The following is a 26,425-nucleotide window of genomic DNA, read 5'->3' on the forward strand; positions in this document are numbered from 1 at the left end:
ATCTGTTTCAAGACATTTACATATGTACAAATAACAAACCAAACAATATGTACATATCCTGGTATACGTTTGTGGCATATCTTGTGTCGTCAGTCAAAAATGATTTCAGCAGTAAAAACCTTGACTAGACAAATTCCAGACAGGAGTTCTGAGAAGACACTTCAAGTTTCTACCAGTCAGCTGGCTCTTGTCCGTCAGTGTACCGGTGAGTGAGTTGGGCATTACAGTATGATGTCATTTCAATGTCGGAGGAAAACTATAGTGACATTTACTGTTTTGGAGACAAGGTCGGGGGTATGTTACTGACAGACCAAGGTTCAGTATTTGTTTCAAATCCAGGGTAGGTGCTCACAATCAACTTCTCTTTTCTGATAAGGTTCAGTGCACAAAGAAATATAGATAAGTTCCTACATTCTCAGTACAAAATAATTCTAGTGTTTTTTTCCTGACAATGGTACCTAACCTAATTGTTAATGTGAATATCATATTTTAGTTACCCAACTTTCAGTGAGTTATCCAACAGTGACTCTAGGTACTGACGACAGTTTATTAGTTGGCATCCTGGTCCTCATCACCTGGTTCTGATGAGGAGCACACAGATATGAAGACTTTCCTAGGTGTACTGGAAATATTCCTAAATCACAAGCATTGTCTTTCAGTGCGCCAACAAGGGAGTTCCCACTGCTGACAAGGACCCTGTTCCACAGAGCAATTGTAGTGCTAAGATGATCAAAACTCCCATGCTGCATATACATAACCAGAACTAGATCCTCAAACTGTCTGACAAGTAGTTTCATGGATAACCAAGTCAATAAAGCAGGACCAGCCTTATTTGTGAGGATGACTCCACCGCTCTCAAAGATTCATGGACCAAATTGATGACTGTAGCATGTGGTATGTTTAGCTGAAGAATCAATCAGTCCCAGGCACTGTCCATTGTTCCAACACATGGTGAAAAGGCTGAACCTGTTGACTGTGTTACTGTGTACAGTCTGTGTCAGAATACTCCTGTGACATGGTAGCATTCACATCTATCTGCTAGTGGTCTGTAGAACCTTCCGAGATAGCCGCATCCGACCGTTGGCCGGGTCCCGCCCGAAGTACTTGGCCCTGATCTCCTGCCCCACCTCAAGCCCCAGCACAGATGGGTGGTTCACCTGCAACATGAGTGAGTGAGTGAGTGAGTGAGTGAGTGAGTGAGTGAGTGAGTGAGCGAGATAGGTAATGAGTGAGAGTGAGTGAGATAGGTAGTGAGTGGGTGAGTGTGAATGAGATAGGTGGTGACTGAGTGAATGAGTGTGATAGGTGGCGAGTGAGTGAGGTGGTGAATGAATGAGTGAGTGTGATAGGTATTGAGTGAGTGGATGGGTTCATAATGAGTGATGTTGAGAGTTAGGTATCTAGTTAGGTATTGAGTTAGGTATTGAGTAGTTGCTTTGAGCAGTATTTCAGTCATATCAGGGTGTGACAGCTTAATGTAAGAGGGAAACCTAAAGTGAGCCAGATTGGACATGCTTACTACTTTGGTGAATCCCATGTGCACAGGTATGGTGCAGACAAACCAATGAGTTACATCTATAAAAAAAAATCAAACCACAGCCAGCAGATCCTGGCCTGGGTAAGGGACGTAACTTTGCAAAGTAAATTGCAGCACCTCAGATTACTGGATAAGTGTTATGCACCTGTCACTTATTCAGATGACATATTTTATGACTTATTCCACTAAGCTCAGGGCATACTCACAGCCTCATCAGGGCATGCTCAAAGAATAATCAGGGCATACCCAGGGCATGCTCACAGAATAATCAGGGCATCACCCTTAGCATGAACAGGGCATACTGAGGGCTACCTACCTTCCTCATATCCAGCTGAGAGTTGTGAATGAGAACAGGCTGCAGTCGGGGGTGGAGCTCTACCATCACACCATATTCTCTGTACAAACACATGACACACAAAGTGCTTTTTAATAATCGATATCATTTCAAATTTATAGCATTATCACACAGATTGATCTTGAATGTGCAAGTGTATTTGTGTCAGATACATTAAAGCCTGTCAAGCTAGGATTTGAAGACATCAAATCTGGACAACAAACAGTGTGAGCAACAAACAGCAAAATGAAAATGCATGAAAAAACACTTACATCTTTCCAACATGTACAATTAAACTTTTACGGTTCGACAGCTTCAGACAAATAAACTTACTTGATTTCAACAATCTTCCCTGTACATATAGCACCAAATTCAAACTCTGGCACCTATAACAAAAGAAAATATCTACTGACATCATCAACATGAAATCAACCTCATTTTCGGATTGTTTATCAATAGCATACACCTTGTATTGGGCAATGTAGGCACTTAAACATACAAACCTGTTGATGATCATAACATCATCAAAAATAATAAAGAGTAAGTTTGGATGCCAAAAGACAAATACTAACTTTGTTGTCACCAAAACCTTTTTGACTCCAATAGAATATTTTGTATCATAATCTTTTTTATGAATTTGTTACTTTGACAACTTCTGATATTGCAGCAACTGACATTATCCTGCAACAGTTCGTCGATGATCTCCCGTGCTTCTTCCATGGCGTCCTTGTTGGGGGCAAACACTTGGAAGGTGGTCTCGTCCATGTTAGTGATGGTCACCCCTGAACACAGAGAAGTGAGTGCAGTGTTACGTACAGCAAGTGTTTAGTGAAGGATGTTGTATTACTGTAGTCGAAGGTACAATTAAAGTTAGACAGTTATAGAATCTATGTTGTTTTCATCTCCATGTGTCTCCTTCTCTCTGTATTGCTCACAAAGATCTCACAAAAGAATATATATGTACTGATATACTTTGAAAAAAAATATTCTAATATCTTTAATATTTGGTAATCACATTTTATTTGCAAATTATATAGTTCTGAATATTGAGATGATTATATTGATATTACTGAGGCATGAGATAATCAAACAAGAATCTTGTTGTGTGGGTGCGAATCTCATTCAATGTGTTTCGAGATGGACTTGAGCACAAAAACACATCTTGTCATTTTGATCTTAATGTTTGCGGTTTCATTGTGTGTTAGTATATATACAGTGAGTGTTTAACACTACAGTGCAGTGATTGATATTATGAGCAACTGCTAAGGGTATGTCATATCTTGACAGAGAAAGGCATTGGAAGTGAAATAACTGTGTGAAATAGTTAGTGTGTGTGAGTGAGTGAGTGAGTTTGATTTTACTATGCTTTTAGCAATATTCCAGCAATATCACGGCAGGGGACACCAGAAATGGGCTTCACACATTGTACCCATGGTGGGAATTGACCCCGGGTCTTCGGCGTGATGAGCGAATGCTTTAACCACTAGGCCACCCGACCGCCCAACTGCGTGAAATAGATTGATCTACAGTCTACCACTACCTACCCGTTTGACTGCGGATCTTCTGCAGGTTATAGCCGCCCGCTCCCACAAACCTCGGCCTCTTGTGTGGCGGTACCTGCAATGTCTCTACAACATGGCAACACAAGACTGTCACACAGAAATCAAATACAAAACAAATGGTAAAAGATTTTGCATTAAATATACTAAGAAAATTTGCTACTTTTTAATGTATGATAATGTTTTGCTGGAAACTCTTTGACGTCACCGTATCAATCAATCAAATCTTTATTCAGCATGAAGGCCATAGGGTCATGGATATTTATGAAATAAATTGATTGTGGCTTTAAATATCACTCAGAGCACTTCTAAAGTTCTTACGAATATTGAAACAGTTTAGCTCTGTATCATGGCCACCAATCTCCATTATCATATGAAATTTTAAGATGTTTGAAAATGAATACAAATTTCTCAAAATAAGTCATAAGCCACTAGTGAGTGAGTGAGTGAATATTGCTTAACGCCGCATCAGCAATTTTGCAGCTATTCGCGGCAACATAAGTCACTAAAACCTTCACATAACAATAAGACAATGATAGGAAATGGGGCTCATTTTCTTAAATTAGACAATGGACAAATCTTTTCTCATTGAAAAATCACCGTTTTGCGATCTACCTTCATGTTTTTTTAACTTTACAAATGAAATAAGAACCTGGTACCTGTTACAGGACCATTTTCTTTGCGAGAACTTCGTGGTTTAGCCAGTGTGTTGTTCATAATCTTCAATATCTCATACTTCGCATCTGTAATAAACATGGCAAAGGATAGAAAACTGCTGTCCAATATAATGTATTGAGTAGCTGTACAGTATTAGGAGCTTTTACCATCCAATTAGGAGAGATTAGAGGTTCCACTGCATACCCAAGTGGTGTGTCAGCATATCCCAGTGTTGTGTCTCCGTGCCCCAGTGGTGTGTCTCAGTGCCACAGTGGTGTGTCTCCGTGCCCTAGTGGTGTGTCTCTATGCCCCAGTGGTGTGTCTCCGTGCCCAAGTGCTGTGTCTCCGTGCCCAAGTGGTGTGTCTCCGTGCCCCAGTGGTGTGTCTCCGTGCCCCAGTGGTGTGTCTCCGAGCCCCAGTGGTGTGTCTCTGTGCCCCAGTGGTGAGTCCCCGTGCCCTAGTGGTGAGTCACTGTGCCCCAGTGGTGTGTCTCCATGCCCCAGTGGTGTGTCTCCGTGCCCAAGTGTTGTGTCTCTGTGCCCCAGTGGTGTGTCTCCGTGCCCCAGTGTTGTGTCTCTGTGCTCCAGTGGTGAGTCTCTGTGCCCCAGTGGTGAGTCTCTGTGCCCCAGTGGTGTGTCTCTGTGCTCCAGTGGTATGTCTCAGTGCCCCAGTGGTAAGTCTCTGTGCCCCAGTGGTGTATCTCTGTGCCGCAGTGGTGTGTTTCCATACCCCAGTGGTGTGTCTCTGTACCCCAGTGGTGTGTTTCCATACCCCAGTGTTGTGTCAGCATACCCAAGTGGTGTGTCTCAGTGCCCCAGTGGTGTGTCTCTGTACCCCAGTGGTGAGTCTCTGTGCCCCAGTGTTGTGTCAGCATACCCAAGTGGTGTGTCTCAGTGCCCCAGTGGTGAGTCTCTGTGCCCAAGTGGTGTGTCTCCGTGCCACAGTGGTGTTTCTCCGTGCCCCAGTGGTGTGTCTCTGTGCCCCAGTGGTGTGTCTCCGTGCCGCAGTGGTGTGTCTCCGTGCCGCAGTGGTGTGTCTCAGTGCCCCAGTGGTGTGTCTCCGTACCCCAGTGTTGTGTCAGCATACCCCAGTGGTGTGTCTGTGCCCCAGTGGTGTCTCCGTGCCCCAGAGGTGTGTCTCTGTGCCCCAGTGGTGTGTCTCCGAGCCGCAGTGGTGTGTCTCTGTGCCCCAGTGGTGTGTTCCCGTGCCCCAGTGGTGTGTCTCCGTGCCCCAGTGGTGTGTCTCTGTGCCCAAGTGGTGTGTCTCCGTGCCCCAGTGGTGTGTCTCCGTGCCCAAGTGTTGTGTCTCTGTGCCCCAGTGGTGTGTCTCCGTGCCCCAGTGGTATGTCTCCGTGCCCCAGTGGTGTGTCTCCATACCCCAATGGCATGGTATGTGAATTATGCTATCCATCACTGGTTTGCTGGGCCCAGGGTTGATTATTTAAACCCAAGTTATACCTTGAATGTTGCTGACTGCATTGTAAAACAACAAACACCCTTATTCAAACAATGAGCAGAACAAGCTGTTATACCTGCTGCTTGCTGTATAGCTTCCATCACAATCTTAGCAGGAATTCCGGACAACTTGATGTCAGCCTGCATGTAAACAAACAATACACTCATCAACAGTGTCCATCTTGTACAACAAGACAGAGGGGACAGAGGGAAATGGAGAAACGGATTATGTATTCAGAAAGGTGCATAAAATTCCAATTCTGGAGTTATCTCCCTTAGATAAAGCAACACTGTTTGTTAATTGTATAATTTTGTCATGTTACAGCTGAAATATGTAAACAAATAATGACATTTCTCATTTCTGTACACATCCAAAACTGTTCCTGTACTCACTTGTAGGGCTGTGATTCCCTTCTTGGTTCCAGCCAGTTTGAAGTCCATATCACCGAGGTAGTCCTCAATGCCCTACACACAAACATATCAATAAACATCTCTGTGTTCAGGACATCCATCATATTCGTTGTGTTACTTAACATCACCATTCTCAGTTTCAGTGGGAGCAGGCAGATGGAAGAAAATTGGACAAATATGAAGAAAAATAAACATTCTGCCTTGGATACAATGGATACAAAGGATATGTTTGTCTGTTGTTTAAAATATACCAGTCAAAAGAAGTTAAGGACCACCCATTTCATATTGCAAGGGTTGTTGTTTCTGTGTTGAGAGCTTTAATATGGAGGGCTTAAAAGATGGAAAAATATAGTTCCTTCCCTTCTTCGAATATCTTTATGACAAAATACAGAGACTATATTTTAATGGTCAGAGATATATATGTAAAATGAATCCACAGAGAAATTAATCTAGCCAAAAAGGGATATAAAAACATTACTTTGTGTTTGAGAGGAAACTGAAAAGGAGATGACAGGAGATGAGAAAAAAATAATTCAGATATTTAATTTGCAATTGTAACCAGTTATTAATACACTAAACTTGGTAATCAGAATTTGTTTAGCAGTCATTAGCAGATTGTTATTAACTTTTGTCATCTTTAACTTGGACTGTTAACAGACCACAACATCAGCTCAGTTGACTTTCAGTCGTATCATCTTCCCGAGGCAAAGGAGTTAACTGACTATGAAAGTCCAGTTTCCACCCTTGCCGAACTAGGCTGGTATTATGGAGTTACGTTTTGTCTGGACTAACGAGTCTATGCATAGTCCAATCAAAATCGGGCACCGAAATCAAAATCCGGTTCGTAAACTGTGGTACAGATTGCAGGATTTTCAAAGCATGTGCATCGCCAATTCGTTGTCAGGAGATATTTTCCAAATCCTTTCATGTTTTTAATCAAGGTGCTCACGTGATTTGATGCATTTTGCGATGTAAGACCTGTTTTATCACAATATAGATGTTGATTATCGATCAGATCGTCCTGACTGGGCGCTACCATTTTGTGTGATACGAGAGGTGGAATCTGATTGGTCCATAGGAGAGGCTTAGAAGGGACAAAATTGGTAATAGCCACTGGTGGCGCTACGATCGAGCCCAGTAATTCAAGCCTAGTTCGGCAAGGGTGGAAACTGGACTTTTAAAGTCAGTTAACTCCCTTGCCTCGGGAAGATGAGTCATATGAGCTAAAAACGTAAAAATATTTAAGATTCACACATACCAGCAAGTCTGTCAACAGCTTGTATTCCAATATGTCTGACTTCTCGGGATCAGTGCGAGTGACCAGTCCAATAGCCACCCCTGCAGCAGCATCTGAGATTGGGACCCCGGCATCCATCAAGGCAAGACTACCACCACACACGGATGCCATGGAGGAAGAACCTAATCAGGAAGAACATAGCTCTTTCTAACATTGACAGTGTCAAAGATTGAGATTGATATTATGAGCAACATTCAAAACCGTTGGGCTATGCTCAGCATCAACCAAGCCACCAAGATCGACCCCTTGATCGATTTAGTCACCTCTTAGGACCAGCACTGGGTGGTGGGAACCAGTTCTACTCTGGAGTCCCCAAGGGTTCAGTAATTTAAAGAAAATAGGAATTAAAAAAAAATAACTCATGCAGTGTAGATTCTGGGTACTGAGGATTCTTGTGTATAGTGTGCACTTTTTTTTCAGAAAATGAAACAGTGCAGAGGAGGGTGCACATTATACACACCAACATAAGATTTCAGGTATTTCCCCCCATGGGTATACAAAACACCCAGCACGTATACGGGAATCAGGTATATAGTAGGTCCCGGTAAACTCAGCTTGTGGTCCAAGGCAACTAAATGAATAGACGACCTGATCTGGCTTGGTAACTTGTTTAATTGCATGTCATTGCACCCTGTCAGCCTGGTATATGCTCATGATATCAATCACTGGTTTGTCTGGTCAATATTCCAGTATTTTCTGGCTGCCATGACATGGTTGAATTACTGCAGAGTGGAACAAAAAACAAACACACATGCTGAAAGGATCTGTTTAACACTACAAGCACAAGTCTTGGGCAATGGGCAAGAGCCTTATAATTTCCTGCACATAGGAATAATCCATGAAGCCTATTTATGTTGATGATCGTAATAATACATATAAACATAATTCCCATCAATGAGGGAGCCTGTAGTAGGGATGATGATCTCACCATTTGACTCCAACACCTCGGATGTCAGTCTGATGGTGAAGGGGAAGTTGGAGGGTATCAGAGGCCTCAACCCTTTCTCTGCCAGCGCACCTGTGGAAAGAGTAAGAGGCAAACTCAAGACTTTCTTACATAAGAAACAAACAATGAGTTCGGAGTTGTTTACTGTACAATAAAATATTGCAGGGAGAATAAACTATGAGGGACGGAGCCCTGAGTGGTTTATTCTCACGGCAGCGTTTTATTGTATGATACAACTACCATGAGTCGTTTATTTCTTTTAACATCAACATTTTGTACAGCTATTTTGATAGAGTCAATACAAAGTAAATGCTTTAAAAACATTTACTTGTATTAGAATAACGATGACTCCCTGAATATAATCTGACCTCAGCAATGACGAACAAGTCCATTTTATGAAAAAGTGGGGTTTACATTTGGTATTCCCCCGGTATTCTCACAATTTTTAAGTCGATTATCTGTACTTTTTCTCCCAATACCGATTGTCATATCTCGCCCACTTTTGAATGCCCTCGTTCGGCCACTGCGTAGCCTGGCTACATCTATGGGTAACAACTTACTAGACACCTCCCCCTAAAAAATAATGTCATCCAATTTACAACGTTAACAAGTTGCGAGTGCATGTTTGAATCTCTAATGTAATACTTTGAAACAATGAAATGATGCTTGTCATTTTTAAAGTATCAGTTTGGGATTCTATAGAATATGAAATCATAGAAGTCAGAGAACATTAGCCTTTCAGTTGGACACAACAGGTAACAACAGTCGAATCTTGTCAAGCAGAAACCAGTTTAACTAGAAAATAGTGACAATTAGATATGCTTGTTTGGTCCAGCTGATTCATTTATAATTTATTATCATAGATAACTGTACTCAGTGTCATTTTTGAGGGCTCATGCAGACAGTAAAAGATAAAGTATTTAAACCGGTTGATTACATATTTTTGGGGCTGAGTTCACTGATTTGCCACTGAACAAGAGTCAACTGTATGACAAAAGTGACTATCATGGCCATAGCACCACCTACCTACCATGCCCCAACTCTCTCCTCTTGCTGGCACCGATCCGGCCGGTCTCATTAGTGGCATAAGGTGGGAACTGGGAACAAAGATGATCAGCTGACCATTACATGTATATATTTACAGCAGAAGTGTATCACCTCATATATGTTCATACACTGAAGAATTGTCAGCAATTACTTTTTGATACTTTTCTGCATGTTTGTTTGTTAGTTAATACCAAACTCGGCAGTTTTTCAGCTGTATGATGACGGACTGTAAATGATGTCTGGACCAGACAATCAGAGTGCAGCATTAAACAACAAACACACATAACACATACTGTTATGTCAACCTATTCCTGGGTTCACACAATGAACCATTACACGTCACAACAGGGCAGCAAACGTAAGCAGTGAATATTGGCTTCAGGGTCATAACCTCCATCCAGTAGGTCACATCCTTACAAACTGTAACAACTTTATCTTGTCAATACTGCAGTAATTTTGTAGCTCGTGACTTATTTCTGAGTTTCTCACCTCGTAGTGCAACATGAAATTCTTTTCTTTAAGACCTCTGAAACATAACAGAACAAATGCTCTTATTGCAGGGTGGAAAGGTTTCCACTGAGGCACATTTAGTAAAGTCTTGAGTGAGTGAGTGTTAATGCTGTTTAGAGCAGTATTTCACAGGGCTGGGACGACACACCAACTATGCGATCCGATACGTATCATGATACATGCATGTGTTCTTATCTGTGGTGCATAAGCCATCTATTTCATAGACAGGATGGCCAAATACCGAGTATCACTGGCGATTTACTGTTGGCAGTATCAAATAAGGTGCAATGGATGAAAATATTTACCTTTTTACAACTAACTTTCACTACTAATTTGTTATTTTAGCAAACATTTAAGGTGAGAATCGATATCTTTTACATGTATATAGTTTGCAACTGCGATCGACTGTATCGAGCAGTAAAAATCATGATCCACCGATGCATCGGTATATCGTCCCGCTACTAGTATTTCAGTTATATCATTGGGTGTCAGTTTGATGCACTAAGAAAGCAGTGATGCAGATCTTACAAGAAGCCCATGGGCATGGCAACATCTCTCACGGTCATAGAAAGGGTTTTCCATCTATACACAATCCGCTTCTATTCAGAGAATCAATCACTTCTGGCACAATAGAATTTAGTTGTTCTCTCACAGTTATAATTTGAGATTTTCTGATGTTCTAATGTCAAGATATTTGAGAGAAAATATAAAAAGCACCCCAAAGATGTAACAAACGTTATATTTGGGATAACACTTTCCAAGTAAAGTACAGATTCTAGTGCTTTTTGGCTTGAATCCCACTCAACCTAAAAAAGTACTAGAATCTGTACTCAACCTAAAAATGTACTTGAGTCCCACTCAACCTGAAAATGTACTTGAGTCCCACTCAACCTGAAAATGTACTTGAGTCCCACTCAACCTGAAAATGTACTTGAGTCCCACTCAACCTAAAAATGTACTTGAGTCCCACTCAACCTAAAAAAGTACTAGAATCTGTACTCAACCTGAAAATGTACTTGAGTCCCACTCAACCTGAAAATGTACTTGAGTCCCACTCAACCTGAAAATGTACTTGAGTCCCACTCAACCTGAAAATGTACTTGAGTCCCACTCAACCTGAAAATGTACTTGAGTCCCACTCAACCATAAAAAGTATGTGAGTCCCACTCAACCCACGAGAATCTGTACTTTACTAAGAAAGTGTATTCCCAAATATAACATTTGTTACATGTAACTACTTTCTAAATGGCATTGTGTGTTCACACCTCAAGGATGTACAATTGTATTTCCAAGAAATCAGTCAGGATAGGTCAGCACTACTACACAGGTGGCCCAGCAAGGTAGGAGTACATACCCTGCCACAACAGACATGGGGTCGGACTTGAAGGCCGTGTCGAGACTGTCGAATGTCACAGTGCACAGAACCTGCAACAGGCACATTGCACTCACTAGGCTGACATGTTTCACTGCAGCACTGGTACCGCAACAGTTCTCTCAAGGGTAGAATTGTTTTAATTGTGCTTGTAACAGTCATTATTGAATCATGGCACTGAACATTGAGTGGCTTGTCATCTGATATATTCTTGTTAATTGCATTTTTCAGTTTAATAAATTGCAAACACTTCGTAAATGATCTCCTTTGATAAACTTTCAACAATAACCAGCATTGCATAGATGACAGGCGTAGTTGTTGCATAACTCGCCATTTTGAACACAAAGTGCAGAGTGTAGCAAGTTTTAGCCAGTTTGTACAAGTGTGGGGGACTGGAAATCTACCCTGGAATGTCCATGTAAGCAAAATCTGAAAATGATTTTGTGCCACAGCTTATAAGTTTAAATGCAAAACAAAACATTACTCAAGAAATGGAATCTCTTGAAAACATGCCTGAGTTTGTCCCCTCTGGAAGATGGCAGACCCATGCAGTGGCTTGTACAGGTCGACCTGACAGGATATGTCCCTCAGGTCTCTCAGACCACGCCCATCACATCTGTCAATCACAAACGCACAAATATTGTGTGTCACACGTAGCCAGTTTAACTTTTCAGGTTTCGTCCCTAAGGTTATGTTGAATTTGACTTACTGTGAAACAAGTACTGCAAATGGCACAACTCTATAGCAACACAATGACTTCATAGCCATCATCAATCCCCAAGCCATATCACTGTGACTGTGGGGTTTAACATCTTGTTCAGGATTATTGCCCTTATATAGTGATGTGCATGCAAGTGTGTGTGGCTGCTTGTACTAGCCTGGAATAATGCAGTTTGACAAGTATATCCCACTCAGACACATTATACTGACTCCAAGCTGACTAGTCCTTGTGTTAGCCACTTAATGCCGAGCACCAGGCAGGATAACAACAAGTACCATCTTTTAACGTCTTTTAGTATGATGCAACCAGGGACCAAACCACCGACCTTCCACTCTCCGGGCAGACACTATCTCCTACACCACGGAGGAGGGGAGTGTCATGTCAGCCATGTATGTCATGGTCATTTTCAGCTGACAACAGGAAGCACAGGAAGTGTTGTCCTGGTTACCAGCACATAGTTTAACAAGAGAAACCCCTGATGTTCCTGCTTTTTTTGTTATTGAACACTGCACTCAGCAATATTCCAGCCATATGATGGGGGTCTGTAAAAATTTAATCTGGACCAGTCAATCCAGTGATTGATATCATGAGCATTGATCTACGCAATTGGGATACGATGACACGCATCAACCAAGTCAGCGAGCCTGACCACCCGATCCCGTTAGTCGCCTCTTACGACAAGCATAGTTGCCTTTTTTCTAACCTGGATCTTTACAGGCTGCTAATATCACTCACTCACTTGCTCACATTAAAAAAACTAGATAATCCATTGCCAAAAATATGATTATGATCCTTGTGAGAAAGCGTTACCTTTTGTGTTCATCCAGAATGAGATTCCTAAATATTTCTTTTGACAGAGCATCAAATGCTTGATGTATGGCCTGAGCATCCACTTCTGGTTGATCTGCAGCACAAACATGAATGTAAACATAGGAAAGTGATGCTCACAGTTTGGGCAAAATAATTGCATTGCAATATATTGAGATTAGGGATCTGTATCAATACATATTGTGATATACTGGGAGCTTAAGTGTTTGACAGTGACTGACACTGATTGTACATGCAGATTCTTTTTCTACGTACTAAAGAACATCTTACTCAGCATGGTCAGTCGCCGCCATGTTGTTGTCATGGATACAGGGAAGATAACAACAAGAGAGAATACTCACAACCGTGTTTATCAAATGTGTAAAAACGTGTGTATTTAATCATTTCCCTCAATTCCTAAAGTGCAGCGATATTCCATTGAGGTTACACTGCAGTGACATCATCTTAGAAAGGAGAGTGCACCCCTTCTCTCATTCCCTGCTGCAGTAAGCAATCCGTGACCCGTCATAAAATTAATTCACTTTTTTGACCACCCGATCCATTTGGACTTCACTTACGGTCAGCATAGGTTGCTGGGGACCCATTCTAACCCAGAAACCCCATAGAGGTGAGGGGAAAAGATCAATTTAATCTCTGAAAATCTGGTTAAATAAACATGGCAGATGATTCACAGGTCTTTGTGAATGAGAGCTACACAAGGCTGTTATTCTGTTAGTTCCCAGCACTGATGCCAGTCATTCAGATACTCACCAGTTGATTGGGGGGATGCACCATTCTGTAACAGGGACTCTAGAAAAAGAATACTTATCGTATCACCATGGTCAAAAACAAGAAAATATATTATTTATTGAAAAATGACTGATGCTAATCAGTAATACAGTGAAAAATGTATTTAGTACCTACAGCAATGGAAAACAAACACATATGGTCAGAGTGAGTGAGTGGGTGAGTGAGTGGGTGAGTGGGTGAGTGAGTGAGTGAGTGAGTGAGTGAGTGAGTGAGACTATCCATCATCAACAGGCCATCTGATCAGCACAAAATACACAGATTCATGAAACAAGCACACACTGCCACACGAGTGAGTGAATGTTGTTTTACACCACAGTCAACTCAATTCACGCTATATCAAGGCAGTCTGTAGATGACTGATGCTGGACCGAACACACCATTAGTCAGGCAAGTCATGGTAACACAATCACACATTCAGTCCTCACAGTTCAGCCCTTATATCAAGCATGGAGTACTTGGGGTCTAGTCTGCCACGCCTAGTAGAAGCCACCAGTGTTCCCACTGGCTTTTTAAAGTGCCAGTCCCAGTCCCAGTGGACTGGCAACTCTAAAAAAAAATAATACCAGTTCCCCCAACTTTTGTCAGTCCCAACTTGGAACAAATAAATAAACATATGAAAATTACCTACCTGGTAGTTTTAATTCTTTCAACATCATGTTCAATGCAGTGTAAAAAATGTATGGCAGACAAATTCAATGATGTCATCTCCAAAATAACTTAAATGTACATGTCAATCGCACAAGGCACAATCACAATTTTAACTCTCTTTCGTTAATAATTCACTCTGGTTCAAGTCACTATAAACAGATATTTAACCTTGAAGCACAGCAAAATGTTATTTCCTGAACTAAGAATAGACAATGAAAACCCTAAGGTTAACAGACAAGCTGACTTCATTCGAAAAATATACTAATATATGAATATTGCCAATGTTTTGGTCAACAACGATTTAAAAGGTGTTTTATTTTCCGGTCGAAAGGGACTTCCACATGAATTACCAATCCAAGCCTAATTTTACCATAAAAAGACTGGTAATTGTTGGTAAACAGGAACGCTGGTCCACATGAGTAGAAGCTAATCAATAACCAGTTGCTCAGAGAGAGCACAAGAAACAACCTCACCTTGTACATCTCTCACGACCTCTGTTCTGACTTTCCTCACAGCTACATCTCTTGATATCTGAAGACCATTAACACATAGTAATTTCATGGGAAGCAATTCTCAACTTGAAATCAATCTCATTAAAAGCAGACATGGGTACAATGTGTGAAGCCCATTTCTGGTGTCCTCCGCCGTGATATTGCTGGAATATTGCTAAAAGCGGCGTAAAACAATACTCACTCACTCACTCTCACTACCGCTATACAATGACCTGAGGACATCCCATTACAGGTCATATCAGAACGACCTTTCATCCACTTTGACAACCAATGAAATGACTAACAAGAATTCAATATTAGCCAATCAGAAAGCAGCTTTCTTGAGCTTAACAGCACAAGTTTTAAACTGGTGACATCCATTCAAGACTATGCTTTGAAAAATATTGTGACAAAATTCTTAATTCAAAATTTGAAAACTGAACAAAAGAACATTGTAGAATGTCTAATGGATGACCAATACTGTATGGCAATGTAAAGTCTTTTCCATTCAAATGTTTATCCAAAATTGAATTAAAAGATAGATTTTTGCTGGAATCAGTTGCACAGTGTAACTGTGGTTCAGAATACCCTATTTTAACCTTTTCAAGGTTGCGTGATAGTAAATCTTCTGAGCGACACTCTTATGTGCGAATTAAAAATTGTTCTGACTTGACCCATAATTGGATGTCTTCAGATTTTCGTTAAGCGGTAGCAAGGACTAAGATCTCATTTTAATAAGACTGACTTGGAATTAACCCTGAATGAATGTAGCTATTGACATGATACAAGCATACAGTCTCATCTGAGAAGTACATGCAGACTCAAAGACACACATGAAGAATCAAGTAAGTTGCAAATTATGGAAACTTGCGTTCGATTGCTTGGTTGTTTGGGGCTACTGATCAATGTTGGATAACTTCTGTTACTTGGAACACCAGTAATATGACAGTAACAGTCTGCTTAAGTTGCCAACATCTCAGCACGGCATACCTGTGTGACTACTCACTTTGTCATGAGAACTGTCCGTGAAAATATCCCTCAACTTTAATTCTGCAAGACTGAAATAAACAAAATGCCCTCATATACATTCACGATTTGTCAGAATTCTTCAACAGCTGGGCCCTTAAGCCAAAACGTTGCACTGCCTGAAACAAGCATGAGTGAGTGAGATGCCACTTGAACAATATTTCAGTCATATTTCAAGATGGTAGCTAGAGGCTCGGAACCCAGCACCCATCCAGAATATGTGACAGAACTCTACACACTGAACTGCAGAGCAACTGGGCTACCTGTGAACACTTTTGGATTTAAATTTGTTTGTTTGTTATTTAATGCTGCCCTCAGCAATATTCCTGCTGTATGACGTCAGTCTGTAAATAATCAAGTGTGGACCAGACGATCCAGAGACTGACATCATGAGCACTGATCTATGCAAATGGTATCCGATAGTTGCCTCTTATGACAAGCTTGGCTTGCTGAAGACCAGGGTCCACTTGCACAAAGCGATCTTAGCGCTAAGATGATCTTAACTCCCATACTTTAACATAGGCCATAGGCTTACAATAGTTGTAGCGCTAAGATCGCTTTGTGCAAGTGGGCCCAGTTCTTACCCGGATCTTCATGGGAATTGGATTCAGATTTAAACAAGAAACAAATTTGTGAAAACAGAATTGTTTTTAGTCAAGAAAGTTTCCAGCTGATATATATACAAAATAAAATGGTAATTCTATTACTATTACCTTTTGACAATACTTGTGATTTGTTCCGAGGGTGCAGAGACTGGCGGAACTTCCTTCTTTTCCTGACCAATTTGATTCTGGAGTTTTTTAATCTGTCTTATGATGGCTTGTGTTTCCTTCAAGCCATACTTCACAGCCTTCTGGAAGTCTTGTAGGTAGACATTGTTGGCTGAGGCTTCCAGCATTACTGTAACATGGAACAAAGGTATGTGCATGATCTGAAATGCTTTATGGCATACTGATTGTCATACGTGGTCCTGAGCACAGTGCACAGTTCACACATCTTGAGCAACATTGGTTGAAGTTGAGCAACATTGGTTTCAGACTGTAGATGGATGGGTGACTGTGTTCGGGGGCTTGACCCCTGAGTGTTTTGTCCTGCCCCAAACTAAAAAACATGTGGTGTCTCTGCAGGCAAGTGAATTTGTTCAAAATATGCCTGTGATCACCCAGCAGTGAATGGGTACCGGGTAGGATGAGATGGTAGTGTGACTGTTGTTGTATACTCCCAAGGGAGCTGAGAATGAAAATTGAGTGCACACTGATCCATTGACTGGGGTTATAATTTAGTGTTTTGAGCATGCTTTAGGGTGTGGATTTGGGGTATTATATTATAAATATGCACATTATTATCATCAACATTTGTGAAAGAGTTAAATATATCTGAACACCTCAGTCACCAATATTCAAGCTAAGTCACAACAGGTTGTAAATTCTACAGGTGGGTCCGGGCATGATTAACAATGTATGACTGCAGTTTGATTGCTTTATGGGGCTCAGGTCACACATTGTAACTACTAGACCCTCGGGGCGGTCAGGTAGCCCAGTGGTTAAAGCGTTGCTTGTCACGCCGAAGACCCGGGTTCGATTCTCGACATGGGTACAATGTGTGAAGCCCATTTCTGGTGTCCCCAGCCGTGATATTGCTGGAATATAGCTAAAAGCAGCGTAAAACCATATTCACTCACTAGACCCTCATTACCTTACTAGACCTGTCCTGGGGAACCCATGGGCTTGTGTCTTGTGAGTGAATGCTGGTAGCTCTCAGTCTGGTATAAGCAAACCAGTTGTAACTGATAGTGTGAGCATAGATTAACACTACTGGGGTAGGATGCTATGCCAGATCAGCCAGCTCACTGTTGTGTGTTTTTGTTTGTTTTGTTTAAAGCAACACTCTGCAATATTCCAGCTATATGATGGAGGTCTGTTAATAATCAAGTATGGTCCAGACAATCCAGTGATTGACATCATGAGCATCGATCCACGAATTGGGGATACAATGACATGCATCAACCAAGTCAGCGAGTCTCATCGACTGATCCTCTTACGACAAGCAGTCATTGTGTTGTGTGACTTCTCCCCCTGGAACAACCCCGGAAAATGTGAGAAACAAACCCAGTACAGACCCAGAGTCAATGGGGTCAAGGTGTCCACCTCTAGCGGTCTAGTGGTTAGTGTGTCAGTTCATGTCACTGAAACCTGGGTTTGATTCTTTGAATCTTTGGGTGTTCAGCTATCACATGGTTGGAATATTGCTAACAGCAACTCACCCACTTTATCATGCTCTGAACCAGTTATCACCAGATTGAGCGTACTCTGAAACATCTGACGTCGCGTAGGGTTAACAACGACTTCATTGTCAATAAGTCCCACTCTAACAGCACCTGAAGCAACAGCTCAAATTTACATACTCATACAACATCAAGCTCCAAATGTTCCTATAATCTTACTGCATGTCAAATAAGAAACATTAATGATAAGGATTTATTATCTGAGAGTTTATCTTAAAATCTTTTATTTTTCTATCTATTTCCAAACATTTATAATGTATTCTATGAAAAGGATTTTGAGTTAAGACACCAGATTGAAAACAAAATTGGAGTCGACCATCTTGTGCTCCTAAACTTGTTGCACCTACCTACAGGGCCGTTCCACGGAATATGAGACACTGCCAGGGCTGCTGAAGCTGGAAACACAAGAACAGTAAGCATAAAGAGAAGTTTGATCGTCCACTACTTTCAAGATGCCAGTATTCCGAGTGAGTTGGAACAGTGCCGCTTACTGCTCAGAATTTTCAAATTTAGATGTTAAATGTAGACATTAAAGTGCTTACATGAAGGAATGTCGGAGGAATAATGAGGGTGTAAGCTGGGTTTCACCACTGTTCGTGACATGTTCAATGATATTTAACTTATATCATAGCTTATAGAGGAGTAAAGCTGAAACAGGGATATGGTTTTACACCGCTTTCAGCAATAATCAAGCAATATCAGGGTAGGAACCATATATCCGGTTATAACAAGATGCTAGTACATCCATCTTAATACTTCAGTTTCATACCTGCATTTATACTGATAATGTCTGGGTCGTTCATTCCATCAACTGCAAGCAAGTTGCACATTATCTGAAATAATAAAAAAACCATTGCCATAACTATCACATGATGCATTTTAGTTAACCTTTGACAAACATCTGCCCCCGACATCTCAATTGTAGAGATCAAACAACAAAAATTACCAAAGGGTTAAAGGTTTGTTGTTTTGATAACAGTAATCAAAAGACTGATCTAGTGGAAATGGGATGATCTGTTTGACAGTCAGTCAGTTTTAATGTACTTTCACTTTCAGCTACAAATAATCTCCGATCAGAAATGTTGTGACTTGCATGTATATTTTTGTATGAGCAACAATAGTGAGCGAGTGAGTTGGGTTTAACGCCGCTTTTAACATTATTTCAGTTATATCGCGGCGTGTCAGCTTAATGTGGGAGGAAAGCCCTAAGTGATGCAGGTCTCAGACGTTTACCACTTCGGTGAAACCCACGAGCACGGGTACGGTGCTGACAAACCTAGAAACATAATTGGGGCAAACCGGGATTCGAAACCCACAATCATAGGTTTCTGGCGTGCCCAAGGGACGCAACTCTGCACAATGAATCGCGGCGCCTTAGACGACTGTGCCACAGGAGCAACAATGGCAAGGAGAATTGTTTGATAGGCATTGATAGGCATTTTTGATAGGCATTGATAGGCATTTTTATTAAAGAAGTTGTTATCCATAAATTGTGTCTACTTTGTAATAGCAAGATCTTAATTACACCTGCAGCTATTTGTCTCATCTCAACCTGAACATGTACACATGACATCAAAGTGATTAAAAAAAGTATTTGGTTACGCACACAAAGGAAATTCCTACCTGAGTTTCATTATAAAAGCCCTGAGGAAACAAAGGTCTGATAGATCGATCTGAAAGAAACATGACATGATGAGTGAAATTACATGTACTGCCCTCATCAATGTAATCCAGATTGGAAACAGGATATACATCGTGGACATCCAAGTGTGTGTAATGTAAAGGTTCATGCATAATGTTGTGTATGTCTGATAGAGACCCTGGACACATCCCAGATGCCTAGTCAGCCTCACCACCCGATCCTGTCATCTTCCCGAGGCAAGAGTGTTAACTGACTTTAAAAGTCCAGTTTCCACCCTTGCCAAACTAGGCTGGAATTCCTGGGCTCGATCGTAGTGCCACCAGTGGCTATTACGAGTTATGTCCTTTCTATGCCTCTCCTATTTACCAATCAGATTCAACCTCTTGTATCACTTGCATTTGCTTCAAACAAAACGGTGGTGCCCAGTCAAGACGATCTGATCGATAATCAAGATCTATATTGTGATAAAACGAGTCTTACATCGCAAAGTGCATCAAATCGCGTGAGCACCTTTATTAAAACATGAAAAGACATAGAAAATATCTGTTAACAACGAGTTAGCGGTGCACATGCTTTGCAAATCCTGCAGTCGACCAAAACCGGATTTCAATTTCGGTGCGCGATTTTGATTGGACTATGCATAGACTCGTTGTCCAGCCAAAATGTAACTCCATAATACCAGCCTAGTTCGGCAAGGGTGGAAACTGGACTTTTATAGTCAGTTAACTCTCTTGCCTCGGGAAGATGGATCCTGTAAGCTGCATTTAACTCATCTAAGTCATGTAGCAGTTGTTATCTAGAAGTGTGCACCTTTCCTTCATACTGGGATTGATCATCTCCTTTTCTTCTGCAAGTGTTTTTGTGTTAATCATACTGTGAATACACGTATACAGTGCCTTCATTTGGCATGTTTGGTCATTAATTTGCCTGTGTCTGACCAAATTAGCTTCAAAAGTACTTGAATCACATTTTCATAATATAAACAATGTCACAAGCTTAGTTTGTTACAAAATTATATCTTGAGTCCTTATTATAACCATGCCATTGTGATTTCAACTTCGCCATTGGCACTCGAATACAAAGAACATCGAAATCTGTATCAGAATGAAAGGTCTCACCAATGAGTCTGCTTGTGAGGACCTCACTATCAGATGGCCCAATCTCTCGTCGAAGGTAGTTGGTTGGGATGCGGCCTGCTGCAGCAGCCTTCTGACGGTAGTCAACCTGGCATCACATTCAACATACCGACATTAGCAGCATGAAGGACATCTGCCTTGAATACATGTTACAAGGCATTTTACTCTGAATCACTTTAGTGTACAAATCCACTGACTGTAAGAATTAGTTGGACAAAAATTTAATTCCTGTGGTAGCCTTTTCTTATTACTACCATTAATAATACAGCCCAGCCAAAAACAACAACACTTTGGATAAAATATTATACGTTGCAGTAGGGTCACAAGGGGTACATGGGGTTTTATGCATCCTGTGTTCGGTTTGATACCAAGAGGCGGAGGCGAGTGTGATAAAAAACATAATCCAGGATATGTTTTCAGTGTGTTTGTTTACAAACAAGAGAAATGTTCGATCACATGATAAGCCACCACCCGTGGTATGGTCACTGGAGCAAAACATTCTGTACCGGAATAAGGTGAGCAGAGCCGTGTAAGCTCGGAGGAGAACGCTGACGCCCTGTTCTTTTAACCATTAGCTTATCCCTCCGTACCTTGGGTAACCAGAAACAACACCCTTATTAATGTGCAAAACACACAAACACCATACGAGGCATGCTTCAACATCTTCAAGACAGTCTCAATGTCCTCTATGTACAAGCGAAACTTACTGTCAATGGAACAAAGTTTTGTTGGACAGATCTGTCACGGCTGACAGCAGTCACGAGCACAGATGTGTCACCATGCTGGAAGGATATAGATTCAACAACATACATATGTACATGATGTATATCTACGTGGGACTCAGTTCCATCGCAGAACTAGAATTCTTGGAAAAAAAGCCATTTTGGGTATCGTGTTGGAATAGAAGCTTGGTATTACTGAGAATGGGAAGGAATGTACACTCTTTTCTTTATAAATAAATTTCAAAGTTCTCTGCCTCACATATAACTCTAAGCATGACTTAGCACATGTGATGGAGGCTAATGCTTAATAAATATGTACACATATATATGAATATGTTATTTAACACCGCTCTCAGCAAAATTCCAGCATATGACGGTGGTCTGTAAAAAAATTAATTTGGACCAGACAATCCAGTGATTGATATCATGAGCATTGACCTACACAATTGGGATATGATGACATGCATCAACCAAGGCTGAGGCTGACCACCCGATCCCGTTAGTTGCCTCTCAGGACAAGCATAGTCGCCTTTGGCAAGCATGGGCTGCTGAAGACCTATTATCATGATTATAACCCGGAATTTTCACGGGACCATAGTATACAAAGTAGTAGTAGTAGTAGTAGTAGTAGTAGTAGTAGTAGTAGTAGTAGTAGTAGTAGTAGTAGTAGTAGTAGTAGTAGTTACACCGACTTCATTCCTACCATATGCATCATGTTGCAGAATCTGTACTTTATAACATATAAATTTAATGGACATGGGGTAATAGGATAAAAAATGATTTTCTTGTATGCATAAAGACCTAATTGTTTACCTGAGCAACTGCAGTGCCATCAGCAAACCTGGCCAGCTTCCCACTAGAGATCTTGAATGGCCTGCAACATGGGACAACAATGTCATAGTTTCTGTATCAGAGATCAACACTTCAATTTGCAAACAGTATAACACATCAATCTAATCATATCACTGTGAGTAGGGCTGGGACGAGTCCAATTCACTACCTGGGTACCCACCCCCCTATTACCTGACCCTACCTGGGTACTCACTGTAGGTCTCAAGAGACAGGTACAAAATGTCCGATTGGGATTTTGTTAACTGTAGCCCTGGCAAAACATATTTACATACACGTATAAAACGATCTGGTCATGCACACATTGAAGTTGATTCATGTTTTATCTTTATTCAACCATATGAAAAGTCAGAAGGAATGGGTGCATAGTCAGAAAGAAATGTGAACATTAGTGACTTGTAGTGTAACCATAGAGTTAAAGATAATTTTTATCATTAAACAATATATCACGTGACTAACCACGGGTCTGGGTAGTTACCCGTCCCAGCCCTAACTGTGAGTGATTGGGGCTACCTCCACCACTTTGAACAGTATTTGATTTTCAGTCTTATCATGGTGTGTAGGAGAAAACCATAGGTGATGCAGCCATTGGACTTCTTTTGTTAAACCCACAAGCACAGACATGGTACTGATTGACAAATCATGGAACCACATCATGAGAATCTGGAAATATGTTTCAGTGGGCCTGGTCATCGGAAGTAGGAACTATTATTGACTGCAACATGGAAAGGACTGTGCTGTGGCTTCTGCTTCTTCAAACTATGTGAACATGTCACCATACCCGATGACGTAATTTGAGAAATAGACTCGTAAGCATGGGAATGTACCATGGCTACCCATTACCTTCGTAAATGTCTCTCACTACTTCAACCCTTATATATATATATCTTGCACATAGTGTAACAGTCGCGCATGTAGCTCTGTTGGTTAGCTTGTCGGGCCAACAATCTGAAGGTCGCAAATTCCAGCTAGCCTGCAGCAGATTCACTCAAACTGTGTTCTTACTGAATTCTAAAAGTAATCCTTTGTTTCTTTCCACTTTACCGAGGAACTGTATATTTACATGAACACGTACTCATAGGCCCTTTAAAAATATTTATATGCTGATGAATGAAAAATTAAAAAAAATCCATAGTACTGACACTACCATATGGCTTGCAGTCGTTTCTCACGTGATGATTTCATTATTCGGAGACGTTCACCTAGTTTGACCAACTTTGCAAATAGGGGTGTTATCTGTAGGTTACAGTAATTTCATACCCCAAACACTTCATAACCCTTGAAATTTTGTTCCCCAAGTAAATTTGTAGCTCTAAAATTAAAGGGGCACTGATCTAACGCAATTCCCCAGACTGGTTGTTGCCTTTGTTATTGTTTTTTCCCCCATAAGTACCCGGATGATACGCAACGCAACTGAGCGTGACCAGAGACTGGGCTACCGTCTGCGAGGACAGCTAAATAAACTTGGAGGCTGGAGGCAATATTTGTTTTACGCATTTTTGCATAAACACTGATTGGTTAACTGTGATCTATACAGATTTCGACAAAGGGCGCATGTTAATTAATTTCTTCAGCCTAAACAAGCAGACAAAAAGAACAGCGGAGCTCATCGGATGTCGTCATTTGGAAATACCCCAGATGGTTATAGTTTTATACTAATAAAAGTAGCCATGCAGTGAAAGCATTTTCGGATTTCGGCTTGCGTCGATAATACGATTACAACTCCCTTGTTGACATCTACGTTTTCTCGTATAACCCTTCACTTGTGTATTTGTCGTCATTCACTTGATGCTCAGTAAATGAATTTATTACAGGTACAATTAGTGGTAGCACCACTTAGATTACCTGACAAAGGTTCCCATTTGGCATTTATTGTGTCTGGGGTAATCATTCAATCTAAATCCAGGTTTGAAGTGAGGTGAAATGTGTGTTATGTAATATGCACGTGGCAGCCCAGCAAGAGATGAATGATCAGTGGATTTATTTTTTTGCAAATCAACGGAACGTTCCTAGTCATCAAAGGATTAACAGAAAATATGTTGATTGATTAATGACTGTTATCTTGCACAGTGGATATGTCAAGAGTGAGTGTTTACATGTCTAGGTTTACTAAAACAAAGGGAATACACTCATACCATGGCGTGAAGTGCCGATGTAAAAACAACATACTTTGTTCAAAGGGTTAACTTATAATACGTTGATTGATTGATCATTGTTATCTATCACTCAATGGATTTTTTAGGAACCGTGAACGTTATGAAAATAGTTGTCACGTGGGCTTTCTCAGCCGACCATTGAGACTTGACACCTATGCAAAACACCTGAAACAATCCAAGTGATCAGTTGAGAAACGAACACAGGTTATAATATCCAGAAACGACATATATCTTTTAAAATATTTGATTGTTACTGAGACACGTGACATCGAATAAGTTTCTTTGTACATCTGCAGACGAGTGGGATATTGTTCCTTTGTGTGGATATTCACGGATACATTCCTCGAACAAGGACGCTGCCTAAAATTTACATGATTTATACACATAAATTTGGTAGGTTGTAATTATGATATTTGCATTTTGTTTTCCTTCATTTGAACCGATTCGTTCTTGTTTCTCTACGTCTTGGTTGGGAAATTCTTCAATGCGCGATAGACGTTGTTTTCACAGGTCTTTTCCTTTGTAAGTGTGTATATATTACCGTCAATTTGAAAAATGTGATTCTCTCAGGCAATTTATAAAATGTGTAAATATTTCAGTCATTTTGACTAAAAAATCTGTCCAGATTGATTAAGACGATCAAAAGGGCCTACAAACATCACAACAGATTATTATGAAGGATTAGAAGCCAAACAACATAGAAATGTACTTTTCTCAACGTAACATTTTCAGTCTCTTGGTGATGACATTAAACATCAAAATGTTTGGAATTCGTTATCATAATAATACAGATGGAAATGTTTTTCAGTAACTTTGTAAAATAACTGAATATTTAGACGTTTAATAAATTTGTTACACATTTGACAGTAAACAAAAATACACACTATAAAAAAAGCAATGCTCAGGTGAAATATGTACTTTGTGTTGCAAGTCAAAATAGTGTAAACGAAAATCGCAAAATTACCAAGCATGTGACTTAATAAAAATTCGTCACCATTACCGATGCTACCCACAAAGATACCTACATTTCCTTATTATCTCGAAAACTGTATTTCATTTTGTTCATCAATGTGACCATACGCCCTTATTACTACCCATAAAAGCGACTAATGCGCTTACGAATGGCGCAGCAGAGGTCGCGAACTAGTCTAGATTTCTGCTATACATCCGGGTACTCACTGGGAAAAAACAATAACAAAGGCAACAACCAGTCCCGGGGAATTGCGTTTGAACAGTGCCCCTTTAAGACCCTACCTAGCTGTAACCCTATATTCATTTAACATTGTTTAAAAGACAACATTATCGTTGGTTTATAGAGGCTTCCTAACATACTTCAGATGGCCATGTTTATCTCAATTTCGCTTGCCAGATCATTAGATTTCTTTCATAGATCCAAATATTAGTTATATTTTATATGGAGTAATTTAACACATGAAGACCGTAGGTCTTCAGCAATCCACTCGTAAAAGGTCACTATGCTTGTCATAAGAGGCGACTAACAGGACTGGGTGGTCAGGCTTGCTGACTTGGGTGATAATTGTCATCGTATACCAGTTGTGTAGGTCGATGCTCATGATGTCAATCACAGGATTGTCTGGTCTAGACTCCATCATTTACAGACTGCCGTCACATAGATGGAATACTGTTGAGTGCGGTGTTAAACAACAAACAACATTGCTTTTAGCACAGGGTTACGAAGTTACTCTCCATTTAGGGTACAAATTTACTTATTTTGGGGGCATGAATTCGTTTGGGTTACGAATTTACATACACCCTGATCTGAACTCGATAACACGAAATTAAGAAACACTTGTTCTTAAAAACAGTGTCCTCCGGCGATTTTACTCACCTATTTCCAATTTCAGTTTCGACTGTTGCCCCATAATCACCACTTTTCCATGGGTTTGAATGTGATCTTCTTTTGAATTGTAATAAATATCGTATACGTGCATAGGGCCCGCCGGTGCATTTGCACAAACATTCACACGCTCTCATGGGCGCAGCCATTT

At 40.7% G+C, this 26,425-nt stretch overlaps 1 protein-coding gene across 1 annotated transcript; it reads right to left on the reverse strand.

The window, feature by feature from the left end:
- Positions 1-584: 584 nt before the first annotated feature.
- Positions 585-26,423, reverse strand: LOC139442142 (polyribonucleotide nucleotidyltransferase 1, mitochondrial-like). Its single transcript, XM_071222945.1, has 27 exons — positions 26,266-26,423; positions 22,225-22,285; positions 21,397-21,471; positions 20,672-20,777; positions 19,535-19,584; positions 18,681-18,744; positions 18,259-18,306; positions 17,891-18,004; positions 16,341-16,527; positions 15,608-15,659; positions 14,584-14,641; positions 13,424-13,462; positions 12,656-12,749; positions 11,638-11,740; positions 11,107-11,177; positions 9,732-9,768; positions 9,226-9,292; positions 8,178-8,267; positions 7,211-7,371; positions 5,935-6,006; positions 5,619-5,682; positions 4,090-4,173; positions 3,416-3,499; positions 2,547-2,653; positions 2,205-2,257; positions 1,854-1,932; positions 585-1,157 (listed from the first exon to the last, which is right to left on the reverse strand). Exons 1-27 carry the CDS (start codon positions 26,421-26,423, stop codon positions 1,032-1,034), a joined length of 2,304 nt encoding a protein of 767 aa, XP_071079046.1. The 3' UTR covers positions 585-1,031.
- Between the last annotated feature and the right edge of the window lie 2 nt (positions 26,424-26,425).

Source organism: Haliotis cracherodii, unplaced genomic scaffold (genome assembly GCF_022045235.1).
Source record: "Haliotis cracherodii isolate W230 unplaced genomic scaffold, xgHalCrac1.p SCAF_5, whole genome shotgun sequence".
Lineage (NCBI taxonomy): Eukaryota > Metazoa > Mollusca > Gastropoda > Lepetellida > Haliotidae > Haliotis > Haliotis cracherodii.

Excerpts from the sequence above, each read along its gene's own strand:
- LOC139442142 (XM_071222945.1), bottom strand. The coding sequence starts at position 26,423 with ATGGCTGCGCCCATGAGAGCGTGTGAATGTTTGTGCAAATGCACCGGC. Across the intron at positions 20,778-21,396 it reads AAAACTTTGTTCCATTGACA|GTTGACTACCGTCAGAAGGC; the intron begins GTAAGTTTCGCT and ends ATGTGATGCCAG. Across the intron at positions 15,660-16,340 it reads ATCACAAGTATTGTCAAAAG|TCTTGCAGAATTAAAGTTGA; the intron begins GTAATAGTAATA and ends TGTTTATTTCAG.